Source organism: Canis lupus, chromosome 1 (genome assembly GCF_048164855.1).
Source record: "Canis lupus baileyi chromosome 1, mCanLup2.hap1, whole genome shotgun sequence".
Lineage (NCBI taxonomy): Eukaryota > Metazoa > Chordata > Mammalia > Carnivora > Canidae > Canis > Canis lupus.
Window position 1 is genome coordinate 25,241,179 of NC_132838.1, and position 23,550 is coordinate 25,264,728.

Below are 23,550 nucleotides of genomic sequence, written 5' to 3' on the forward strand. Positions count from 1 at the left end.
TAAAACGTTCTTCAAATAGGTCTTCTTACCCCTTCATTGGCCACCATCTTGCTTTAACTACCACCACCACTCAGCTACACTACTTCACTTCTTTCCCTGCTTCCAGTCTTATTCTCCCTCAATGAATTTTCCACCTACAGTCAGATTAAGCTTTCAAAAATACACACGTCACTTCCCTCATTTACGCCCTTCACTGGCTCTCCAGGACACTTATAGAACACAATGTAAAAGCTTTGTGCATGGCCTCTAATGTACTCATTTATAAAGGAATGGTTCCTTGGGGTGCCTGGCTGGCTCAGTACATAGAGCATGAAACTTCTGATCTCAGAGTCATGAATTCAAGCCCCATGTTGGGCAGAGAGCTTACTTAAAAAAAAATAAATAAAAAAAAAATAAAAAAATAAAAGGAAAAAAGGAATGCGGCCTCATCTTGAGCTACTTGGGCTCTGATTCCTACAACTCACAGAATGGCTTTGCTTCAGCTCATTCACATATATTGTTACTATATCTGGAATATTCTCCAACTTCTTTTCATCCTTTAGATGTTGACTTAAGCATCACTTCTTCACAGGTGGATTCCTTAAATACTCAATTACATTAGATCTCCCTGTTTTTTTCCCCACTGCATTTGCCAAAGTTTATAGTATCTATATCTGTTGACAACATGCAGGGTCTGGAGATGATCTCAGGTAGCAGGTAAAAGAGATGGAGGGAAAATAACTCTCAAAGGGTCAAGAAGGCTTGTGAGGTGATCGTGGGGAGGGGACAATGTAAAATAACACATTTGAGAGCCACTGGGATATGTATGTAAGGCAAGGCTCCCCATAATTTGAATTAGCCCTTCTTGGAAAGACAACATGAGTAAAGATAACAGTCTCTTCTACACTAGGCAGTTCATTTTCTACCATAAATCTCCATAAGCCTTCAGAAATAAAATCAAGTTTTATGCCTGAGAACTATCATTGCAAAGAACTGACTCAATCTGACCAATTTCAATAGGTTTGTCATATAAAAGCTTGTTATATTTTTGTTCAATTTCTTAATAAAACTGCAAAAGGGCATCTCAAAGTCCTATGCATTTTCAGATCCTGTCTCACTGAATGTATAGCTGTTTTAATAAATAATTTTTAAAAAAATTCAGATACTATATTGATGACTTGTGACTTTATATGTGCATCACCATTAAGCAATTTAAGTACAAAAGATTGCTACTCCTTCCTAGCATTTAAAAAGAACTTTTATTATGGGTCACCTGAATGGCTCAGTTGGTTAAATGTCCAACTCTTGATTTCAGCTCAGGTCATGATCTCAGAGGAGATGGAGCCCTGTGCTGAGCTCCGCGTTCAGGAATCTGCCTGAGATTCTCTCTCTCCCCCTATGCCCCTCCCTCCACTCATGTTTTCAATCATTCTCTCTCAAATAGTAAACCTTAAAAAAAAAAAAAAAAAAAAAGCTTTTCATTATATCCTTTATCTTTTTGGATCTACTCAAATTACCAACTTTGTTAACCAAAAATACCAAGCTTACATACTAAACATATGAAATGATGTACTAAAGACAATTTCTTCTTTTATAAATATGAAGAACAGAAACATTTCACAAGTCTACTAATGTTGAGGGAAAAAAATGATTTGATCGATATGACAAGGCCTTATTATGTTTAAGTTTATTCTTCTACTTTCCTTCTCAGGGAAACCCCAAGAGCCAGGGGTTCTCATAAGGCCTTAAAAGCCTTATCTGATGCAAAAGACGAATACCCACCATTGGCTTGGACATGGATAGAACGAGAGGATATTATGCCGAGTGAAATAAGTCAATCGGAGAAGGACAATCATCATATGATTTCACTCATACAAGGAATATAAAAAAAAAGTAAAAGGATTATAAAGGAAAGGAGGGGAACTGAGTGGGAAAAATTAGAGAGGGACACAAACTATGAGAGACTCCTAACTCTGGAAACAAACAAGGGATAGTGGAAGGGGAGGTGGGCAGGGGGTTGGGGTGACTGGGTGACGGGCACCGAGGGGGGCACTGGACGGGATGAGCACTGGGTGTTATACTATATGTTGGCAAAATGAATTTAAATTAAAAAAAAAAAAAAAAAAAAAGAGGGCGGCCCTGGTGGCCCAGCGGTTTGGCGCCGCCTTCGGCCCGGGGTGTGATCCTGGAGACCTGGGATCGAGTCCCACGTCAGGCTCCCTGCATGGAGCCTGCTTCTTCCTCTGCCTGCATCTCTGCCTCTCTGTCTGTCATGAATAAATAAATAAAATCTTAAAAAAAAAAAAAAAAAAAAGACATCAGTGGAAGAACTGGAGAAATCCAAATAAAGTCTGGAATTTATTATTTATTTTTTTAAAAAAGCCTTATTTGATGAAGCCTGGTAACCCAACTTTCCCTGTGTCTATAGTCTGCTGGACACCTAGAACCTGGTCCATGAGTGAATACATTCTTGAATCAGGATTTTATTATCAACATTTCCTGTGAGACACAGGCTGTAGTGAAATACAAAACAACTTTTAATATCTAACCTCACTAAAGGAGGATCTTTGCTTTATGAAGATTCATACTATATTACCAAAGTTATTAACAGTTTTTTTAAAAAATAATCTTTCACTATTTACAATGTCAGGTATTTTCTCCCACAAGATGAAGGCAACAGACTCCTTTCTGTACCTACAGGATAAAGTAATTCCAAGGATGAAAGAAAACTAAATAACCAAGGGTATAAGAGACCTACGGCATAAACTAAATTTGACATTAGTCTTTTTTTTAATTATTTGGGTTCCATTTAAAATAAGGAATGAACAGAAATACTAATTTTTTTTTCTTTCTTTCTTTCTCTCTTAAGGCAAAGAGTAACAGATTAATGACATTCTTACTCATTTAGCAATGGAAAATAGACCAAGAATTCAGGGACATCCACAACACCTTCCAAGTTGAAGTCGTATTTGCAGCCGAATAAAGGATAATCTCCTTTCTTCTGAAACTTCACAGTATATATCTCATTCCCAAATGATTCTGTTTCTGAAGCTTCAAGGCGTCTTCTATTAAAGATTATCCCCCAAACCAAAATAAAAAGATTAAAATTGTTATTAGCTCAGACTTATGCTCACCTGATTATGCATGTGAAAAAACTAAAGGACGCAATTTTAAAAAGATACTTGATCAGCTTTTTAACTGAACTTGAGCTACTTTTAATAAGCAATACACTAGCAGATCATCAACAATCATACCATGTAACTCCTAGTTAATTCTTTTTGTGTATCTGATCTAGAGTTTGTCTAGCACTGTAACCTCCGGCTGGATAAAGCATTGGTCTCCAATTTACACAAAAAGGTGTTTTAAAGATTCATCTGTAAGTCTATCTTTTGATCTTAAATGCTGAGTATACAAGTATATTATCAGTGTTTGGCCCTTATAAGATCAACATGGCATATTCTATAAACTTTATTTCTGATAAACATTTGCTACTTTAAAATAAGCTTACTTCTGAGTATCTTATAAACCACTATATATTAAAAGCACTTACATCAGTTCAAAGCTATTAGGAGTGGTACCAATAAAATAGCCTCCAGGGCTCAGTCTCTCACAGGCATTTCTGAGCATCATGTCAGCCTGCTCATAGGATTCAAATGAATAATGACAGACAAACTGACAACTACAGATGTCAAAGCACGTTTCGGGGTCACGAAATTTGTTAAACAAAAGTTCCTGAAATAAATTAAAAATTAAAATGGGTCAAGATTTTGAAGTTAATTGCAATATAAAAACTTTTTACTAAGTTAATTTCTAGAATTAGAGTCCTTAAAATAAAAGTAGGCAGGCCCTCCCAACCACGTATCCACTACCTCATTATGCATAATAAGGCCCACAACAAAATGATCTTTTCCTTCTGGTTCAATAAAATTTGATTATCATTTTCATAGTAATTTAAAAACTAAGAATGAAATCATGTTTAAAAATCTATCAACCAAATATAACATTTAAAAAGGTTGATGCTTTAATTTGGCTTTACTTTAAAGCTAAGGTAAAATGGTGTTAACAGTAACTTTGATTTAAAAAAAACACAGACCTTGCCTTTGGGACACTTTTTAATAGCGTTTTTATAAGTTTCCAACATTCTAGCAGAATACTATCATTTTCCTTCTCACTTTCACAACTGCAAACAAAATGTGTACGATTAAAGATACCCATAACAGTTTAATGAGCATAATGAGTCAGACAAAGCACTGAAGGTTAAGATGAAACTTTTACTACTTAGTGCCTCTGTAGTTCTTAAACTTCATAGTTGTTACGAAATTTAGAAACAAACGGAAAGTGCAAAACTTCAAATTTTGGTATGTTGGGAAACTACCCTAATAAATTACAAAGGCAAAACAAAATGTAAGCCCAGTTCTATTTTAAGGTACTGGAAAATAAATGTTGTCTGAACAGAAAGGCAACAAATGATTTCTAAAGTTCAAATTACTGGAGCACCTGGGTGGCTCAGCTGGTGAAGCGTCTGCCTTCAGTCCAGGTTGTGAGCTCAGGGTCCTGGGATTGAGCCCCATATTGCTTTTCCCTCCCCCTTGCCCTCCCTCCTACTCTTACTCTCCTGCTCTGCACTCTCGCTCTCTCAAATAAATAAAATCTTGGGATCCCTGGGTGGCGCAGCGGTTTAGCGCCTGCCTTTGGCCCAGGGCGCGATCCTGGAGACCTGGGATCGAATCCCACGTCAGGCTCCCGGTGCATGGAGCCTGCTTCTCCCTCTGCCTGTGTCTCTGCCTCTCTCTCTCTCTCTCTCTCTGTATGACTATCATAAATAAATAAAAAAAAAATTAAAAAAAAATATAAAAAAATAAAAAATAAAAAAAATAAAATCTTAAAAAAAAAAAAGAAAAAAAAAGTTCAAATTATTAAAAGCAAAAAACTCCTATAAGTACTCAGTGGGTCATTTAAAGAAATGTATCATTAATAGAATTTCTAGCTAAAACTGAAAATGGATGTCCTAAGATTTTTAATGTTTCAAAGCACATTTATTTTTTTAAAGATTTTATTTATTTATTCATGAGAGACACAGAGGGAGAGAGAGGCAGAGAGAGAAGCAGGCTCCACGCAGGGAGCCCGACGCAGGACTTGATCCTGGGTCTCCAGGATCACACCCTGGGCTGAAGGTAGCGCTAAACCGCTGAGCCACCCGAGCTTCCCCCAAAGCACATTTTAGAAGAAATAACTGCTTTTTAAAACATGTCATTCACTCAAACTAAAAATATAAAACGTAAGTTGACAAAAAGAATTCTGTACCTTTGAACAATCAGCAGTTACAAATTCTGCATTGAAAATATATTCATTATCACGACAACGATTTTTCATGTCCTCATACCGCTGCTGACACTGTTTGACAGAAACATCAGCGATATCTGGAAGGGGAACAAGTGTTAGTTAACTGGCAATGAAGACCCACAGAGATAAAATGTAAATGTAAAGATGGCACAAACAAAAGCAAAGTAAAATGCTGGGACCTTATCACGAATACAAGGTAGTAATGCACCAAATGATGCAGGTAATAATTGATATCTTCTTCACCATATGAAGTAGCATGGGTAGAAAGAAAACAATTTCATTTACAAATGTTCTTATTATATCAGTAAAATTTGATTTTATTAAGTCTAGGCTCTTTTTCAATGTTCTGTGTGATGAAATGTAAAGTAACAACATCTGTGCTACCTAACAAAGTAAAATCTGATCAGAACTGGTAGGACCGTGTTACGAGCTGTAGTGGCCACTTTTTTTCACAGAAAAGTGTTTTCACTTGAAAGAACCACTGACGGAGAGACTTTATGATGGCAGACATTTTCTTGAAAATGAACAAAATATAGTATTTGTTACCAATGAGAAAACTTGAGATTTCAAGTGAAAATCACAATTTGAAACACTTGCATCTACCCGCTCCCTCCTCCCCCATGGGGGGGGGCGCTGGGCATCTTCCCAATATACTTAAAACTTTTCTGATTGGCAGTAACATTAAAAAAATGTGATTTCTTGATGTCGACATTTAGAAGATATGCATAACATTAGTAAATATTATTTTCTAAATATTACAAAATCTTTCAGGGTGAAAGATTCATTCATCACAGAAGACAGACCAGTGGATTTAAAAACAACAGAATACAAAAATTTCACTTATGCAGATTCAGATGCCATACTGGAACTACCTGTTGAGTTTTGATACAGTATGAAAAACGAATATGCTCAATTATCTGAAAAGGCTGTTAAAATATCCCTTAATTTTACAACTACTCATCAAATAACACATCTCTTGGGGATCCCTGTGTGGCTCAGCGGTCTGGCACCTGCCTTCAGCCCAGGGTGTGATCCTGGAGACCCAGGATCAAGTCCCACATCGGGCTCCCTGCATGGAGCCTGCTCCTCCTCTGCCTGTGTCTCTGCCTCTCTCTCTCTCTCTGTGTATGTCTCATAAAGAAAATCTTAAAAACAAACAAACACACACATCTCAACACAGAGAATGCAGAAACAAGCATGAAAACCCTGTTGTCTCCTAATATTCTAAAGGGACTTGGAAAAACATTTTTAAAGTACCTCTCTTCTCATTAAACTTTATTTTTTAGTGAATAAAAGTATTTTTTCAATTCTTGATTTTAATTTCTATAATCAATAGATATAGCCACATACACAATAGCTTTCTGTGTCCCTTAAATCTTAAAAATAAAAGTGACAGAACCCATAAAACCAAAAAACTTGTTAGGTAACTTCACAGTTGGTCCTATGCACTTCATCTCATTGGAAGAATATCTGCTTCTCTCTTCAATGTTAAGACCAGCAGGTTCCGGTGCTTGATTCATTCAGTTATTAAATTCCTATCAACTTTTCTCACCTAATAGCTTTAGCAACTTTTTATGACTACTGCTTATATCGATTATTTCATCAAGAGCAGAAAATAGTGATTTTCATAATTCCCCCTGCACTTACTATTTTTTAAATAGAGCAGAATTTCCCTTTTCAACCAACCATTTGGTCACCTCTGAAATATAGAGGGTAAGGAAGATACCCGAACCCTTGATTTGTGAATTTCAGAATGATGAGTAAGTTTCCTAGCAACCTCCAAGAGTGAACAATGAGTTTTTTTCCTTATTTGATGTGTCTCAATCCACTGAAATCACTATTCTTTTTGTTGATTTAACTGTCCTATCTTCGGCCAGTGGAAGCTGTTTCAAGTTTGTGCTTCAGACATGACTCCACCTTTGATTACTTCCTTCCTTTTAAGGAGGACAAATTATCCCAAGCTCATTACCTATATTATGCAACACCATTAGTAAAGTCTCATAACTCCTTTAGGAAAACACCCATCTCACACACAGACCCAGATTAACATCTTATAAGGTATTTTAGTGCCATGTGATGTTGAGATTCTGCTTATTTTCTAATTGCCTGATTGATCACAAATTATTCTTGCCCATATCATTATGTATCTTACCTGTACAAACTAGCTTGTTAATTCTTCCCTTTTTCCATTTGAGCAAATCTCCACCTTTACCACATCCCAGGTCCAAAACAGTGATATCGCGTTTTTTTTTCTGTCGTACCTTTTCTAAAAATTCCCCTAAAAGAGAGGAATGTCATAATAAATTAGCATTTCTCCATTTTTACTACAGCATAGACTGTTACACCTAATAACCTACTGACATCTGCCTGACGCTTATTATAAACTAGTACATGTTCACTTATGTAATTAATTCATCTTTTGGTGAACATTTCAAAATATGACTAATAGTTGACCTGATCCTCTAGCATTACAGATGAAAAAGTATGTGTCTGGTATTTTTTTTTTTAACTTAAAAGATTTTATTTTATTTATTCATGAGATACACAGAGAGAGGCAGAGACACCGGCAGAGGGAGAAGCAGGCTCCCTGAAGGGAGCCCGATGCGGGACTCGATCCCAGGACCCTGGGGTCACTCCCTGAGCCAAAGGCAGACGCTCAACCACTGAGCCCCCCAGGTGCTCTGTGTCCAGTATTTTAGAAAGGTCAGACAGGTTTTTGAGGGTTACTTTTAGAATCTGACTTAACCCTGGATAGCAGACTCTTTTTTTTAAGACATTTTAAATTCTAATTAGTACAAGATTTAATACTTGTTCATGATAAGAAAAAAACTACTTATGATTTTTGTAGTTTCCTCTTCCTAAAAACTAAATGTTTAGCTTATAATATACCTAACTAAATCAAAATAATTATAGGATCATAAAAGTGCTTGATTTTTATAAAAGACATCAGGCTTACCACAAAAACCAATATAAGAACTAGTTCCAAAACTATACATAACTCTTAATTTTACTGTCACCAGAATTCTTAAACACTCTAGAGTAAAAAAAGAAATCTTTCATCCCAATATACCAAATCACAGTATCAGTAGGACCACATACATCAGCATTTAAATGGTTCAAATATCAGTTACAGGCATATTAACATTCTTAGACAATTGAAGTATTTAGCAATTCTAAAACTTGATATAATACTGAATCATAAATCTACTCTTCCTATCTTTATTACTCTGAGTTTAACACTTCCTTCTTCTTCTTCTTCTTTTTTTTTTTTTAAGTTTTATTTTTTCACGAGACACACAGGCAGAGGGAGAAGCAGGCTCCCCGCAGGAGCCTGTTGTGGGACTCTATCCCGCATCCTGGGATCACGCCTTGAGCCGAAGGCAGACGCTCAACTGCTGAGCCACCCAGGTGTTCCTAAATTTAACACTCCCTAGTTCCCATGTATACTATTTTGACTGCTAGAATATTCATGGTGTGCCTGGGTGGTTCAGTCAGTTAAGCGGCTGATCTTATGGTCCTGGAATTGAGCCCTGCGTCAGGCTCCACACTCATTGGGAAGCCTGCTTGAGAATTCTCTCTCCCTCTTCCTCTCCTCCTCTGCCCCTCCGCCCACCCGCATGAGTGTGCCCACACGCTCTCTCTCTAAAATAAATAAATCTTTAAAAAAATTAGCATTAACACTATGAAATGAGTAAAAAATTATTATAAAACCTCTTTATTTCCATAGTAAGACTAGTAAGAGAAAAAATTATGAATATTATTCAAAGATATCTTTAACATGTCAAGAACAGTTCTCAAATAGTTACTAAGCTATTGGTACTTCCTGAAGTACCAATAAGAAAGAGAACGCCAAAGAATAGGCATTGAGACAGAGGGAAAAAAAGGCCAGAGAGGGAGCTTGGCACAGACCACATTGATTGCACCAGAACCAGGAAGACGGTGCAGATAGCAAAGCACCCACTAAGAGAGTTGCTGGAACAGCTGAAGGAGGAAGGATGAGCACAAATATGTGGAGAGAAAAAACTTTTGCTAAGTCTGACTTCAGACTTTTTAAAAATGACCTATTTCCCTGATTATAAAAATAGAATGATTAATGATGTGAAAAAATATAATTGAACTTAAAATATTTATTCAATGAATAAATACATGAATAAATGACCCTGAAAAAATATCCAAGAAATTATCTATATTACTGAGGATGATGAAGAAAGGAAGAGAAATTAGGACTAGGGTCCAAAGATTACCTTGGAAGTATAGATTAAAAATGCCACAATACTAAATAAAAGGGGGGAAGGGGGGTGACAAGCAACATTCAATTACCCTAGCTTAAAACTAGCACAGACAAATAAATCCTATTTCTGTAATAAAACATGAATATAAGAAACAAAAGTGAGACAGAAAATATTAATATGTGTTTGAAATAATGAGCCTAGGTCTCAGCCCTAATACTATTCAGAATGAATAATGTATCTTTAAAAATTAGTCAATTATTTGGGCACTTGGGTGACTCAGGTTAAGGATCCAACTCCTGATTTCCACTTAGCTCATGGTCTCAGGGTCATGGGATTGAGCCCTGCATCAGGCTCCAAACTCAGTGGGGAGTCTACCTGAGATTCTCTCTCCCTCTAACCCTCCCATTTGGGCTTGTTCTCTTTCTCTCACTCTAAATAAATAAGTCTTTTTAAAAAAAGTAAATTACTGGGGAAACTGGCTGGCTCAGTTGGTAGAGCATGCGACTCTTCATTTCAGGGTTGTAAGTTTGAACCCCATGTTGGTCATAGAAATTATTTTTTAAAATCCTTAAAGTAAATAAGTAAAATAAAAATTAATAAATTATCATCAAAACTAGTAGAAAACAACCACAATTAGCACCTCATTCTTTCTAGTGTAATCCCGAAAGCATTCTCACTTTTCCTGAGGCTAGTGTTTAAAAAAACAAACCACTCAAAATCTTACTAAGAAAAAACTTCAAAACACAATGGCTTTTAAAAATTCTCTAAACTCGGGGTACCTGGGTGGTTCAATGGCTGTGTGTCTGCCTTTGGCCCACAGCGTGACCTTGAGTCCCGTACAGGGCTCCCTGCAGGAAGCCTGCTTCTCCCTCTGCCTGTGTCTCTGCCTCTCTCTGTGTGTCTCTCATGAATAAATAAATAACATCTTTAAAAAAAATTCTCTAAACTCACATAAGAAATATGACTACTTAATATACCAGAAAGCAAAAAATATATTCTGAATATTTCCACCACTGACTTCCATTTTAATTTTAAAGATGAGTTTCTATAAATAAAATGTTGTCTCCAGAAAGCTGAATGTCTTCATCAAGCCTCACAATAAATTTCATTTCTCCCTAGGCATTACAAGAAAAATAAGTTCAGTGAAAAATCACCACGCATGACTCTTGGACTCTAAATTAAAGGCCTAGAGGTAAAAAACCATGACACCATCCATTTTCTTTACTTAATTGAAACTGAATACTTAATCCAACATTTTGCCACTGCTCCAAAACTATTAGAGTAAAATAGAATAATTATTTAATAGCACTAAGTAACTTTAAGTATAAAAGAAGCACACTGCCTTTGGAAAGCCTAATTAACTTATGAACTTAATATCAATTAAACACTCACAAATATCTTATATAGTCCAAATTTAAATACAAAAAGAATTTATCTTGAAGGCCTAGTTTTAATTTTTGTTGCAGTTTTATAAAGTCAAAGTTTGATAATTAAATGAAGGAATTAATAATCTAATAGTTTAGCATATGAATTACCATTTGGGAAGAAAAAAAATGAAACATAAGCTGAACTCCAAATCATAAAACAAAAATCAATCATACCAATGAGGACACTTTTCATCCAATTATTAAAGTTTCTTAGGTAAAAAATACGACTTTGGCTACGCTTCTCCAAACCAACTTCCTGTAGTTCATTATAGTGGGCAGCCACTGCTGAACTGTGTCCTTCTTCTAAGTTCTGAAAATAAGAGAATGGAAGAAAATTAAGCATCAGAACATGGCTACTATAAGCCTAAGAGAGCATATGATCTATGTAAGAACAAAATACTAATGAAATTGGTAATCTTCAGTAAGAAATGGCATTGATGAGAGAAATCCTATTAATTATAATCAGACGTAAGATTTGTTCTCCTCTCTTCCCTATTTTTAAAAACACCTCTTGGTTTAAAATTTTCATCTTTATCTTTCATCTGTATAATTTTGGTGTCAATGTCTTAATAAAATCAGTACTCTTCCAGAGTTCTAATTTACTCAATTCAATAAATGTCAGGTTCCTACAAGAGAATAAAATAAAAGTTATATTTATATTATCATATAAAATTATTAAGAACTGAATGAGATACACAAAAGAATTAGAACTCATTAAGCCATGCTCAGTGTCCGTGATTTTTGGGTTTTTTTCTTTTAATCTAATTCAACAGCTTCTGTGTGTACTCCCTACCTAATACACCAAGCATTCTAAATGCCATGGTAGGTAAAGGGCTTCAAATCCCCACACTTCCCTGTTCAACAAAAGTGCTTCATCTTTTACCCATCTTACATATCAGGTTTAAGATTTTCACTGGGAAAAACGGGTTCTGCTGCTAGTAAAGTTGGGAAACTGTGTGTGTAATACCAGCTCCTCTGTTACATGGATTGAGACCCTACCAATGACAAAAGCCTATACCCTAACGCTTCACTCTGCGCCATTCACTGAAGTACTCCTTCCATTCAAATTCAGGTTCTGCCTCTGAGTCCCTCTTGTTATGGCATTCCCAGATGAAAATGACTTGCTGTCCCCTGTTCTATAATATCCAGCCTAAATATCAGGCTTAAAATTCTATGTAACTACCCCAAGAGAAGCTCAAACAATATAGTTTAAGGAATCACATTAAAGCTGAATATAATGTTGGAATTTATTCTTTTAAGTCTTAGTCTCTACTACTTCTGACACAGAGAGTGATGAAACATTTAATAAAAAAGGAAAAAAAATATATCAACAGGAACTTATAACTCGACTTTCTTAAAATGCTGAGAAAAAGCAAATAACTGGCTTTCAAGTTTCTAGTTGAGTAAAAGCGTTCTTAAATAATATAAAAATTACCTCAATTAGTAGACGTTTCACCTAAATAAAAGCAACTAAATTACAAGAGTTAAAAGCCCACTATATCTTAAGAAATTATTCCTTACAAATAGAACATTAAGGTTTAAGATTATGTAAAAATCAGTATTATTTCACAATTCAATTAGACACATTCCATTATGAATAAAAAAAAATACATTCAACATACTTTTTGCTTTTCAGGAACATCCTCAAGTTCTATTTTTCTCTTCTTCTGTGTGCCATCTCCAGTAGAAGATTCATCTTTTGGAAAATCATCAGTTTCCATTCTTCTTTTCCTTGAAATGCCCTCATCATCACCAGAACCTTTTTCCTCTGGGACAATTTCAGCATCAAGTTTTCTTTTCTTGGTTGGAGTATCTTCCCCACAACTAGAACTTTCCTTTATAAGATCATCTTCAAATTCCATTTTTCTCTTTTTCGGTGCGTCTGCTTGTTCCCAGACAGGAGCCTTTTCAGAAAGTCCAGTCCCAGGAGTGGTTGTGTTTTCATTAATACTGAATGAAGACTGTGTTTCCAAATCTTTTGATGCTTTTGCCTCTTCGAGAGAGAGCTTTTCACACTCTTCTGCTTTTGCAGAATTTTCCATTTTTGATTACTTAAGTAGGTGGCAAAACTTCATGAACTAAGACTGGAATGGCAAAAATTTGATTTTACTCATACAAACACTAATGCCGAAAGTTTAAAACAATTTTAACTAGAAGCTAGCCATTTAATCCAGTAATCAGCTAGGAGTTTAAATAAATCTCATTACAGAGAGAATACTGAAATCATTAACTGATATATGTCACATATGAACCTCTGAATATTTTAATATGGAAATACTAATTATAATCCCTAAACATACGTATGATCTTACCCCTAAGTCATTACTGGCATTGAAACGGACAGATGAAGTAGGTCTTACACAAGCATTTGTTCCATTTCTGTTTGGATTCTTACTTTATAGCCTGAGTTCTCAAACTGTGAGCTGGACACTGTGACAAACTTGTACAGGTACAGCAGGGTATTCTAAAAGTCTAAGCAACACAGCTTCACATAGAGCAGTTTCCACGGAGTAGAGAGCACTGCATTCCTTTCAATGACAGTAGCACTTGTGCGAAGCTGGTATTTTGGGGGATTCCACATGAAATCAATGTGAAACTGCAAACGAAGTTGGCAACGTCAAATCTGATCTCACAGCTTGAGAAACTGGACAGTACCCAACAGGGGTACACGTTCCACCAGGAAGCACTTAGGGCTAACTAAGAATTAGACACAAATACTATTTTTTCCTTTCAATTTGTGTATTAGTTTTTAGACAAGGTCGTTAAAACATAAATACTAAATTCTTTAGACTGAACTACTTACTAAGTGGAACTGCGGGGTGTTTCTTCTGGCCTAGTGACACTGAAATAAAAAAAAAAGAAAGAAATCATAAACACTAAAGGTACCAGGAACAGGATAAGTCTGGGAACTGACGGTTGACTTCTGAAATGCTTACTTCATAGTGGGTGCCTGAATTAGAAAGTGAAGAGAGTAGAGATAGCTTTGGACAAGAGGTCTGGAAACCTGGTCTGCAACTTACTATTGAGTCTCCTTCAAATGCTCATGGGCCTGTGTGTAAAATGGAAGGGACGGAGGAGTAAGAGCTATGGGGCAGGGACTTACTAGGTTGTTCCATGATCCCACTGTCCTTCCTACTACAGAGGACCTCAGGGCACTGGGTGATTCGTGTCCATGAGGCTCACAGCCATGGGGTCTCGAGGGCTCGGTGCCTGCGGCCCACAGCATGACCCCAGGTCCCAGGATGGAGGCCGGCATTGAGCTCCCTGCAGGGAGCCTGTGTGTCCCTCTGCCTGGGTCTCTCCCTCTTTCTGTGTCTTTGCCTCTCTCTGTGTCTGTGTCTCCCTCTGCCTGTGTCTCTGCCTCTCTGTCTCCGTTGACCTGTGTCTCTGTGTCTCCCTCTGTGTCTCTGAGTCTCCGTCTGCCTGTCTCTGCCTGTCTGTGTCTCCCTCTGCCTGTATCTCTGCCTCTCTGTCTCCGTCTGTGTCTCTGTGTCTCCCTCTGCCTGTGTCTACCTGTCTCTGCGTGTCCCTCTGTGTCTCTGTCTCTGTGTCTCCGTTTGCCTGTCTCTGTCTCTCTGTGTCTCCCTCTGCCTGTGTCTCTGCCTCTCTGTCTCTGTCCCTCTCTGTGTCTACCTGTGTCTCTGTGTCTCTGCGTGTCCCTCTGCCTCTCGGTCTCCATCTACCTGTGTCTCTGCCTCTCTCATGAATGAATAAAATCTTAAAAAAAAAAAAAAAAAAAAGCTTCACCCTAGACAGCAGTTTTAAGGCGTGAGGCTGTGTTATCGGAACCAAACGTAGAAGGGGGAGCCGGAGCCCGAAGCCTGGGGAGATTCAGCAAATTCATGACCGGAACGTTACGGGGCTCCGGGCGGGAAGCGGCGGGCAGCGGGGGGCCCCGGGGATCGCAGCTGCGGGCCCGGGCGCAGGCGGCGAGGGCGACGCCACCAGCCGGGGAGAGCGGGGTCGGAGGAGCGCGCGAGGCGGAGGCGCCGTCTCCGGGAGCCGCGGCCGCAGCGACCCGAGCGGCCCGGGCTCCGCGACGCCCCGCGGCCCAGGGCGACCCCGTTGGGCCGAGCGGACGGCCGCCCGGAGCACCCCGAGGTCACGGGCCCGGCCTCGCGGGGCTGCACCTGCGCCGCCCCTCCCCCCCGCCGCCCGCCGCCCGCCGCCCCCGGGCCCCGCCGCCCCCCGCCCGCCCCGGCCCGCCCCGTCCGCGTGCGAGGCCCGTCGCGAGAGTGAGGGGCCCCGGGGCCGCGGCGGCCGCGGGGCGGCTGGAAACAAAGAGCGGCCGTAGCGCCGGGCGCCACACTCACTCACCCACGCAGGCGGCCACGGCTCTGTTTGCGGAAGCGGCCGGCCGCGCCGCGCGCGTGCTGTGACGCCACTTCCGGGGCGGGGTCGGCGCCGGGACGCCGCGGTCGCCGGCCGGTGGAGCGAGCGCCGCGCGAGCCTCGCGCCGGAACTACGAGTCCCGTGGTGCCGCGCGCGGGGCCTGGCGAGGGCGCGCAGTGCCGCATGGGCCGCCGCACGCACGCCGTTGGTGGGCGCGGCGGGAGGGCGGGCGGCCGCGGAGGCCGGGGAGGGCCGGCGAGGGGTGGCCCCGTGGCTTCCGGCGCCCTGACCCGCGCTCGACCGGGTCACTGTCCCGGTGACTCCGCCGCGGCTTCGGAGACCTGCCTTTCGGCCCGTGCGGCAGGACGGGACCCGGCGGGGCGTCAGCCTCCTGAGAGGTAGCCTGGGCCCCGGAGCGCCGCCAGCTGCGGGAGGGGTCAGGCACCTGCCCGCGGGGCGCGCCCCCGCCGCCCCCGCCCCCCCTCCCCGGCCGGGGTCCGCCACGCGCGCCCCGCAGCCCCCGCCCTCGTCTGACCGAGCGGGGCCTGGGGGACTGGAGCCGGCTCCGGTCCGGGCCTCCCTCCGCTCTGCTCTCCGTCGGAGCACGGCTGCCGAGGGGCCGGGGAGCCGCGCCGTGGAGTCGTCCTCGAAGGCGGCGGGCCCTGGCTCGTCCCTGCGGCCTCCGGGGATGCCGGGGGATGCCGGGGGATGCCGGGCACGGCCCGCGGGGACGGGACGGACCGCCTGACTCCGCACGTCCGCAGGCCTCCCGGGTCTCCCGGATCTCCGGGGTCTCCCAGGTCTCCTAGATCTCTCGGGGTCTCCCAAATCTCTTGGATCTCCCAGTCTCTTGGATCTCCCAGTTCGCCCTGATCTCCCAGGTCTCTCAGGTCTCCCAGATCTCCTAGGTCTCCTAGATCTCTCAGATCTCCCGGGATCTCCCTGATCTCCTAGATCTCCCGGGGTCTCCCAGGTCTCCTAGATCTCCCGGGTCTCCCAGATCTCCCAGATCTCCTAGATCTCCCAGGTCTCCTAGATCTCCCAGGTCGCCCAGATCTCCCAGGTCTCTCAGGTCTCCCAGATCTCCTAGATCTCTCAGATCTCCCGGGGTCTCCCAGGTCTCCTAGATCTCCCGGGTCTCCCAGATCTCCCAGATCTCCTAGATCTCAGGTCTCCTGGGGTCTCCCAGGTCTCCCAGATCTCTTGGATCTCCCAGGTCTCCTAGATCTCCCAGGTCACGGAGGTCTCCCAGGTCTCCTAGATCTCCCAGGTCGCCCAGATCTCCTAGGTCTCTCAGGTCTCCCAGATCTCCAGATCTCTCAGGTCTCCCAGATCTCCTGGTCTCCTAGATCTCTCAGATCTGCCGGGATCTCCTAGATTTCCCAGGTCTCCCAGATCTCTTGGATCTCCCAGGTCTCCTAGATCTCCCAGGTCACCGAGGTCTCCCAGGTCTCCCAGATCTCCCAGGTCGCCCAGAACTCCTAGGTCTCTCAGGTCTCCCAGATCTCCTAGATCTCTCAGATCTCCCGGGATCTCCCAGGTCTCCTAGATCTCCCAGATCTCCTAGATCTCTCAGGTCTCCCAGATCTCCTAGATCTCTCAGATCTCCTGGGATCTCCCAGGTCTCCTAGATCTCCCAGATCTCCTAGATCTCTCAGGTCTCCCAGATCTCCTAGATCTCCCAGATCTAGATTTTTCAGGTCTCCCAGATGTAGATGTCCCAGGTCTTCCAGATCTAGATCTCTCAGTTCTCCCAGGTCTCCCAGATCTCCTAGATCTCTCAGGTTTCCCAGTTTTCCCAGATCTCCCAGGTCTTCCAGATCTCCCAGGTCTCCTAGGTCTCCCAGGGCTCCGCTACAGCCCAAGGCACCCCTGTCCTGAAAGTCGGAAGCTCCCTGGCTCAGGTCTTCCCTCCTGAGACGTCGGGTCAAAACTCCCTGTGAACTGGGGCTCTTGATGCATGTGTGTTTTAACGCTGTTTGGCCTGAGCGCGTCTGCACCTTGAGGGCATAAAAGCAGTGTGATTAGATTTGCGGTTCACCTTGAATCCTTTCCCAGATCGATCCCCCGAGAAGCAGTCTTGAAGACGTGATCTCCTGGCCTACTTGCCCGGAGGTAGTTAGGTAATGGGACTTGGCGTTGGAGGCGGCCAGGTTTGCGGCGGGTACTTTACAGTGGAGCCCCGTCTGCACGGTGGGCATCAGCGTTGCTGCGTGGTTGGCCCGCGGTGAGCCAGCCATTCCTGGACCAGGACGAGGCCTATTTTTAACAAATGAGGACGAGCTCTCGGTTTCAGATGCCTGCACTTGGATTCTTTATTATGTGCGTGAGCGGTGTTGAGAGTGTCCGTTCTTGAGGATGGACAACTATGAAAGTATAGGCCCTAGGACTGGTGTGCTATGTACATACCCACCCCTTAGAACGAGGCGAGGACAGCCCATGTTGCTGGTTCTGATGCTCAAGTTCCTAGAGATAAGTGCTGTTGTAATTTTAGGGAAAATGAATCTAACTTTGACTTCTAAAGACATTTTTTCATCAGATTAAAAGCCTCTTAACTATGAGTTTGCACAAACTCCACCATGAATATATGTCTTGCATGGGATATATAGAGATCGTGTTTTATGATTTTTATCAATCTTCACTGAAAATCATCAGCAAATTGAGTGGAGAATAGGAGAACTCTTGAATGCAGTGGTAAGGAAGGAGTGAATGGCCAGATAAAAATGCTTTAAAACTACTGTTGGTGTTATTTTCCCCCATTATTGCCTGAGTAATATCTGGTTTTCTGAAAGTTGCATTAAAATAATAGTTAATATTTTGGTAGCTTCTATGTGCCAGACTAAGTTCTATACATATTTGAACTGATTTAGGTCTTAGTAATCCAGTGGGGGGGGGGGGTAGGTTTTTTTTCTTTTTTTTTTTTTTTTTCAAATGAGGCTTGAGTAATCTGGCCGAAGTCATGCAGCTGGGTTATATATATAATTGCATGGGTTATTATATTTAGAGAAAAAATAACTCAATGTTATCTCACTAGAATATGAGCTGCAACAAGGCAAAGATCATCATTTTGTTCAGTGATTTAACCTGAGTGCTTTGAATAGTGCCTGGCATAGCTGGGTGCTTATTGATTGAATGAGTTGCCAAGAAAAGCTTTAAAAAAAAATTTTTTTTTTAAGGGACATATAGGGTTTATTTCAATCCATGTATAAGATTTCTTTTTGTACTACTTTGGTTATTTGGCTCATTACTCACCCTGCCTGCTTTGGATTCTCCTGGTTTGGATTGTATTTTTGTCAGTAACAGAAAATGGAGTAGTAACTTGCAAGTTCTCTAGTTAAAGTAAAGGTAAGCAACAGATTCAGTAGATACCGTGCCTCCTTTTAAGTCCTTAGTTTCCAAAGGGACAGCACACAGAAGTATAATCTTAAAGTGTAATTTCTGTTATGCAGTTGGAGATCACATTTTTGAAGCATAAAAATTTTTTAAATGTAGGTAGAGTCTTGCAGCTTCCTAAGCACAGTGTCCTTGGAGGTGGGAGAGAGGTGGCTTATGGAGGGTTTGTTTCTCCAAGCTTGCGGAGGGACTGTTGTGCCAGTCCATTCAGCAGAGTGGTCCTGCTTAAATTTTATTGCCTTTTTGGAGCACATAAGATATTCTTGTTCTGAATGTTTTTGGTATAGTTGAAAGTAAGATTTGGTTGAGAAATCTAATTTCATTTTGTGTGATTGGTTAGTTTTATATGTCAACTTGAGTATGCTGAACTATCCATTTAATCAAACACTAATCTAGGTGTTGTGGTGGTATTTTAACATGTGGTCAACATCTGTAATCAACTGACTTTAAGTAAAGGATTGTACCCTCAATAATGTGAGTGGGCCTCGTCCGATCAATCGAAGGCCTGAATTTTAAACTGAGGGGTCTCAAGAAGAAAAACTTCTTCCTCAAGACTACAGCATTGATTTCTGCCAGTTTCTAATCTGCAAATATGCCCTACACATTTCAGAGTTGCTGGCCCCCATAATTTTGTGAGCCAATTCCTTAAAATAAATCTGTATTTACTTAGGTGAATAATCTAATAATAGATTTCTAATACTTAGAAATAAATATCCATTCACCAAATATAAATAAACCTAAAGACAGATAGATAGAGATATATTTATGTATTATTTCCTGTTGGTTTTGTATCCCTGGAGAAACTTGTCTGATTCAGAATTTGGCACTGAGAGTGGTTCTAGAGGAACAGATTCTTAAAGATGAGTTTTTTGAATTGGCTGTGGTGTTCTTGGAATTGGTTCCCTAATCAGGTTAGATGTAAAGGCACTAAGGACTATTTCCAGTGGTAACAAGGGCACTGGTAGCCCATGATGTGATGTGGCAATAGAGACATACAGAGCGCAGAACATTACCATCTTAAGGTTCTGGATGGGATGATCACATATTTGATGACTTAAAACATTTTTGGTCAAATTAACAAGTATGAGACTGGCTGTTGACTGCTGGCTGCTAACTGTGCTGGCGAAAGAGGAAAGAAAAAGATGAGCTCAGGTCTTCAGATTCGCAGCTCAAGCTCTGTGTAAATAAGCTGAAAGTTTTTATGTCTGCCCTAAAGAAACTCATCTCCTGTAGATGCAGAGCTGAGACTGCTGGAAACCAAGCCTAGAGTCTCATCCTGCAAAATGGCTCAATTACAATGTAAAATGAATTCCCCATCTAACAGAGTACCTGGTATTAAAATGAGGGCATTGATTGAGAAGGAATGCAATCTTCAAATTTGGAATGGGGGTACTGAACCCCTAAATTTCAATCCATTGTCTTTGCCAGTAAAAGCAGCCTTTCCACTCCTTTTTGAGAATTGAACCCTGCTTTGTGTGAGGTACCTGTAATGGCCTTCATGAGGTATTTGCCTTGCAAGATAGCTGGTTCTCCTTAGGAACTACCCTACTACACTTCCCTGCTGCTAGACTCAAGTCCTAGGAAGCCCTCAAAAAGAAGCTACAAAGTGTATCCCATGAGGAGGTGTGTTGCACTCTAAAAACCACATTAATATTATACACATAGGATTCTGGGGAATTTTTCTGGGATTGGATATTAAAGTGTGGGATAATGATAGAAGGAACATAAAGTTGGACCAGGCCAAATTTATTGATATAGGGACCACTAAGCTAAGATTCTGGATTCACTGTTACAGCTTGAGAGAGTTAAGAAGGGCTTCTGACAGTTTAGTTGGCTAAAACATGGACCAAAAGGGGACCCATGCTACATGAAGTTAAAATACCAGACTTGCCTTGTATACTAGAGGAAGGAATCCAGAGGCCTAGGGAGATTGGAATGGTAGAGTGGCTTTACCATGTAAGACCAATTTACCCATTCTGGGAGGGTCTGGATGAGATACCTTTCACCCTGACAGTGAGAAAAAAATTTATGAGGGGAGCCCCATCATCCATGAAGAACTTTGTGATTGCTCTTCTCTGTGGGTCAGAAATTACAGCAGAAACTGCTGCCACTGAACTAAGGATCCTTAAGTACAGTGAGGATAGTAGGAAATTGAGTAGATAACACAGAGAGACCTGTTTTCTTAATGACATATCTTACATGCTGAAGGAAAGAAGCCAGAGGAGAGGGTGGTTGAAGTACAGGAAGGAGAAAAATACAAGGAAAATATGATTGAGCAGAGTCTTGGAAAAGACAGGAGGAGGTTAGATCTAGAACACAGAGGGAGGATTCAGTTTCTTTTCTGAGGAAGGAGTTAAGGGATTCTGAGTTGGGTGTGGACGCAGGTAACTTTGGAAGGGGGAAGGCTGAAGGTGAGAAAATTTACTCCTAATGACTTAGGCTCATTTTTAAAGGGAAGGGGGGGGGTATATCTTCGTCTGTCTTGTGGGGCCATTAAGTAGTAAACATAAGTGAATTAAATTGGATGTTAGAAGATAAGTGCTATGAAAAAAGAAACAATAAGATAGGGAAGATTGGAATGTTGGTAAGGAAAGGGAGGATTGGGGTGGCGTTTTAATTTTAAATTGGATAGTCAGGGCATGCCTCATGGAATGGATGCTGTTTGAAAACAGACTCAGGGAGTGAAAGAATTAGCCAGAATCCTGAGAAAGACTGTTCCAAGCAGAGGGAACAGCCAGTGCAGAATTCTTACAGTACCCCCTTTAACATGTGGGAAGAGCTGCGAGGGGGCGGGGGCAGTGTGGCTGGAGCAGAGTGAGGAGAAGAAAGAGTAAGGGATGTGATGTATTCAGAGAAGAAAAGGGAGGAAATTACGTGAGGCACCGTAGATGATTGTAAGGGCTTAGGCTCTGGCTCTAAGAGATTGGAGAGTTCTAAACACGAGAAATATGCTTCAGTGTGTCTTATATTTTACTGTGGGCTGAAAATAAAGTATAAGAGGTTTGAAGAGATTGAGAAAGTTGTGCAACGGTCAGTGAAAGGAAAGGGAGAGGAAGCAGATTGGATCAGGAACCAGTGTGAGTTGTCATATAACATTCAGAGCCTTTCTGAAAGGTGAGGTACCCTGAGTGTGTGGTGGGTACTAGTTTACTCAGTTGCGTGATTTTTGTTACTGCTCAGTTGTAAGATGCTTGTGGGAAAAATAGTTGCTCTAGCTCAAGATTAGATTTTGTGGGCTGGTATTTACAGATGGACAAAGTAGTAGTTCAAGGCATGCACCCTAGAATTGAGGCTGGTTAAAGACTTCTGAGTGAAACTAGGAAAAGCTATTAGATTTGAAAGAAAAATGGGAGGTAGGGTGGTGTAAGGCCCTGGAGCTAGAGTCCAGAGAATAAGGGAGGGAAGGCTGTAAGTAGAAGAGGCTGCAGAAAGTGGGATCGTGTGTTTCAGAACTTCAGTTGTGGAGAAATACCAGATGGTTTCCAGGAGGAATGCATTGCTAAGGAAGCTGGGATTTTGCATGGATCAGCCAAATGGAAGAATGATAAAAGTTTAGATGAAGGAAGAATATGACTTTGTTTGGCCAGGTCTATAGATGAGAAGATAAGGAAAACTAGGACTAATTATTGTTATAGCATACTTAATGCTAGAAACTTATCATTTTCTCTCATTTCATCGTCATAAATACCATAGGATAAAGCTTTAGTTAAAACCCCACTTAGGGCAGCCCGGGTGGCACACCAGTTTAGCGCCGCCTTCAGCCAGGGCCTGATCCTAGAGACCCGGGATCGAGTCCGGTGTCGGGCTCCCTGCATGGAGCCTGCTTCTCCTTCTGTGTCTCTGCCTCTCTCTCTCTCTCTCTTTCTGTCTCTTGTGAATGAGTAAATAAAATCTTAAAAAAAAAAAAAAAAACCCACTTAGGGATAAGGAAAAAAGCTAAGTAAAATGATGCCAGAAAGGGCTGGAACTCAAATCTTTCTGACTGCAAAGCCTGCATTTCTCCCAGTGCAATAGAATAACATCAGCCAGACCCAAAAAAGAAGGGAATGGAAATAGAATCATGAGATTCTGGACCAGTGCTACCATTACAAATCACTGTGGCTTGCCTTATGAAATTTAGGTCCTCTGAAAGACAAAAAAAAAAAAAAAAAAAAAATTGTGTAAATGAATATATTTAATTTATTTATTTATAGTAAATTTGTAAAAATCATTGATTTTTATACAAATGATACATTTGACATTTCAGACTGTTCCAAAAATCAGTGAATTATTAATGAAATTTTTTGAGAATTCACTAAGGGGCATAATTTGACCTTTCTTGAAGACTAAGAATTTAGCAATGGCTCCTTCATTATCACAGCTTGTATATGTTGCCCAGTTCTTGTATTAGAAAGCTCAAAAGCGGAATAGATTGAAGGAGGTGGATTATATAATAGAAATTAAGTTGAAGGCATCAAATTCATTAAGGCGTAGGAAAATAACAGCCCAGAAAATACTACAAAGAAACTTGCATACATCTACTTTTTTAAGCATCCGTCAAGGTGTGATTAAGACAGATTGAAATGAATAAATTAGAATATTAATCTGTTGAAAAAAAATTGGATTTCTCCCATTTGGTGGTAATTGAGAGAGTTTGCATAACTAAGGGTAATTCTTTTCTTCGTTTATTCCTTTTATGTTTCAGCCTAATGAGTTTTACAATTGATCTCCTCCTCATATCTGTGATTCAGTTTAAAGCTATGTTAAATATTAGTTGTATTTGGCAAGACCACAGTGTACTTTTTAAAAAAGTTAATGAATTTTATTTTTTAGAGAAGTTTAGGTTTATAGAAACATAGAACAGA

General features: G+C 41.1%; 2 protein-coding genes across 4 annotated transcripts in view; one reads left to right on the top strand and one right to left on the bottom strand.

The window, feature by feature from the left end:
• Positions 1 to 15,402, bottom strand: part of RNMT (RNA guanine-7 methyltransferase) — a 33,950-nt gene extending 18,548 nt beyond the window's left edge. Inside the window, exons 1-8 of one of the 3 annotated variants that reach the window (XM_072823204.1) lie at positions 15,299 to 15,402; positions 13,785 to 13,823; positions 12,604 to 13,065; positions 11,156 to 11,291; positions 7,475 to 7,600; positions 5,284 to 5,399; positions 3,530 to 3,711; positions 2,880 to 3,044 (exon numbers count right to left, since the gene is read on the bottom strand). In XM_072823204.1, coding sequence (XP_072679305.1) covers positions 2,880 to 3,044; positions 3,530 to 3,711; positions 5,284 to 5,399; positions 7,475 to 7,600; positions 11,156 to 11,291; positions 12,604 to 13,023 — 1,145 coding nt within the window. In that variant the 5' untranslated portion in view covers positions 13,024 to 13,065; positions 13,785 to 13,823; positions 15,299 to 15,402. Of the gene's footprint in view, positions 1 to 2,879; positions 3,045 to 3,529; positions 3,712 to 5,283; positions 5,400 to 7,474; positions 7,601 to 11,155; positions 11,292 to 12,603; positions 13,066 to 13,784; positions 13,824 to 14,084; positions 14,186 to 14,728; positions 14,869 to 15,298 lie in introns of those variants that run through there. The other 2 variants (XM_072823198.1, XM_072823209.1) reach the window with 2 other exon arrangements.
• Positions 15,403 to 15,503: 101 nt separating this feature from the next.
• Positions 15,504 to 23,550, top strand: part of FAM210A (family with sequence similarity 210 member A) — a 29,886-nt gene continuing 21,839 nt past the window's right edge. The window contains exon 1 of the mRNA XM_072823214.1: positions 15,504 to 15,711. The gene's annotated coding sequence lies outside the window, so the exon portion shown is untranslated. The remainder of the gene's footprint in view (positions 15,712 to 23,550) is intronic.